Consider the following 2500-nt stretch of genomic DNA (forward strand, 5'->3'; position numbering starts at 1 on the left):
TCTCATTATTGATTAAGCACCGATCAACTTGAAACCACTTCGGCGCCCGAAAAAATATTCATTTGAAACCTGACACTTTCGGCTCAATTTTCCCCACCCCACCAAGGCAAAGGTCAAATTCCCCACCCCCGGGAACAGAAAATAGTCAAATGCCCGGGGTTTGCCCGTGATGGGGGGCATGTTAAAGTTTCAAGTTGATCGGCGCATTATCGTACACAAAAAATTACCCGCATAATGTTTTCAGTAGACAGACTCCTGTAAAAGAAAACCACAAAAATCGTTAGAAATGGGCAAAAAAAAAACATTAAGACACTTTGCAAGCTGCTTTTTACAAGCGACAGAGGACAACGTCACGATGATCTGAAATCAAATATCGGAGTTGTTTTTGCCTCTTCGGATTCCCGTCCGGAAATCGTCGTTTACATTTGGAGTATCCATTCTAGTCACAACCAATCAGAAACTGCTAATCGGCATAACAATCGTTAGGCTATTAGTCTCTCCCCCAAGGGGCTTTTCAGGACTAATTTTAAAATACTTTCTGGGGGACTTTAGCCAGACTGCTTGTTACGCAGTTTTTTTTATGGAAGTGAAAGATGCCCCCGTCCAGATAAGGTTAGACCACAACACCGGGGACTACGTCCCCTACTCTTATCCAACAGTGAGTGGGTTGTTTACCGTCCCAGACTATTTAATTTCCAACAAGGGACCTCCGATTTACAGTTCTTATCCGAGAACACTTGAAAGTCCATTTGCAGATGTAATCTAAGCACATTCTCCTCAGTTACTTTAAGACCCTGAGCGTTCGTTCCGGCCGGGGTCGAACTCACGACCTCCCGCATGGCAGCCCGATGCTCAACCAACTGAGCCACCAGTGCGCGATCATAACAATGGTTCTTTTATCTTGAGCCATTTTAGTCCGGTATATGAAAGTCTACCCATTCGGAGGAGATGAAAGTGTTCCTATTTCCGACGCTTGTTACGTTCAGCAGTGCAGCAGCTCTCGAAACCTGCTATTGTTTGGTACTGTAAGCAGCTCTATTGTTTTTAAGTCTAAGCAGGAACCCATGACCCGGAGCCGCCAACTCCCATACTGGGCCTATGTCACGGCGTTTTTACAGACCGATTTATTTTTAGACGACATTTTCCGGAAAAAAACGAAACAAAACAAAGGCAGTTCCGGTTCGGGTGACCCTATGACGTCAGGTTAGTTTCTTGTAATTGGTCATCGGGCGGGCTCCTGTGGGAGTCCAATTCGCGGGAAATTCAATCTAAAAATAAATCGGTCTGTGAAAACGCCGTGACAACAACACAATGGAGATGTAGGCTCCAGGTCATGGGTTCCTGGTCTAAGTCACGGTTTCAATTCCTTAGTGTTTTTTTTTTTGTTTAGGGTAGCAAGCCAATCACATTACACGTTACGTTGCCCTCATGCCCTTGTTTTGGTCTAAAGGGTTAGACCAAAAGGTGCGACAGCAACTAGTTTTTCAGCTCCCATTTCGAAGCCGAAAGAACGAGCTACCAAGCTATAAGAGACATTGAGATTTCACTTACAACAATGACTTGGACTTCGTGGCCACTAAAAACCACGGAGACGGACGCCAAACAGTTGTGCCCTACTGAACTTGTTAAACTTGTGAAATTCTCTATACTGTTACAGTGACATTTAAAGCAAAAGGTTTGGCGTAAAATGCCATAATTTTCCCGTCGTCGTTTACTACTTAAAAACAAGAATGCTTGAAGCATACCCATTTTTGTCAGAATCTAATTCAAGAACTCCAAGAAGTTTTTCAACGATCTCAAGTCTGCTCTTGTACATCCTGGCCTGCGAGTAAATATAATGAAAAAAATACTCTTAAAAGCATTGCCTAACATCTGCGGTGGAACCAGTTGCGTGCTAAAGTTGAGGGAGGACCTGTTTTGCGTGAATGATCTGAGAGTGGACAAAGTCCGGATGAAAAGTTACATATGATTGACGGCTTACACGAGGTACTTACTGCAATTTGCTGTTTTCCTTTAAAAGGTCGCGTGGCATAATCTGGAATCACACCTAATGGCTTGGGGAAAAAAACAAATACTAAGTTTACTTTCAATAGCGCTCTTCAAATACAGCCTGGATACGATATCTCAAATAAAATGACCATTTTTAAAAGTACCTTGATATCTTTGTGAACAGCTAATTCCATGACCATAGCAGTGGCAGCATCACGACTTCTTGCAGCCTAATCCGCGAGAATGACAAATAGCACAGTAATAGTAAGTAAGTCAGTGAGTGAGCAACTTTATTCATTCAATTCAATGAAGGGGAAGGATACCAGAGGTTATTCCTACCGAGGGTATCCGCACGTAGCTGGATGGAATTGACTGAATCGATTTTGATGAGGGAAGAAAATCGGAGTACATGTATCTGGAGAAAGATCCTAAGAGTCAGATTTCCAAATTGCGATCGACTGAGACCCAGAGCCTATTTACGACCTCACGGCCGAGACTTGGTTGAACTCGG

General features: G+C 43.4%; 1 protein-coding gene across 3 annotated transcripts in view; it reads right to left on the reverse strand.

Annotated features, from left to right (window-relative positions):
* LOC137977841 (centrosomal protein of 104 kDa-like) overlaps positions 1–2500 on the reverse strand; it is a 45269-nt gene that overhangs the window by 9966 nt on the left and 32803 nt on the right. For all 3 annotated transcript variants that reach the window (XM_068825184.1, XM_068825181.1, XM_068825182.1), the window contains exons 24-27: positions 2154–2219; positions 1995–2054; positions 1746–1822; positions 228–255 (exon numbers count right to left, since the gene is read on the reverse strand). In XM_068825184.1, coding sequence (XP_068681285.1) covers positions 228–255; positions 1746–1822; positions 1995–2054; positions 2154–2219 — 231 coding nt within the window. The remainder of the gene's footprint in view (positions 1–227; positions 256–1745; positions 1823–1994; positions 2055–2153; positions 2220–2500) is intronic.

Source organism: Montipora foliosa, chromosome 11, assembly GCF_036669935.1.
Source record: "Montipora foliosa isolate CH-2021 chromosome 11, ASM3666993v2, whole genome shotgun sequence".
NCBI lineage: Eukaryota > Metazoa > Cnidaria > Anthozoa > Scleractinia > Acroporidae > Montipora > Montipora foliosa.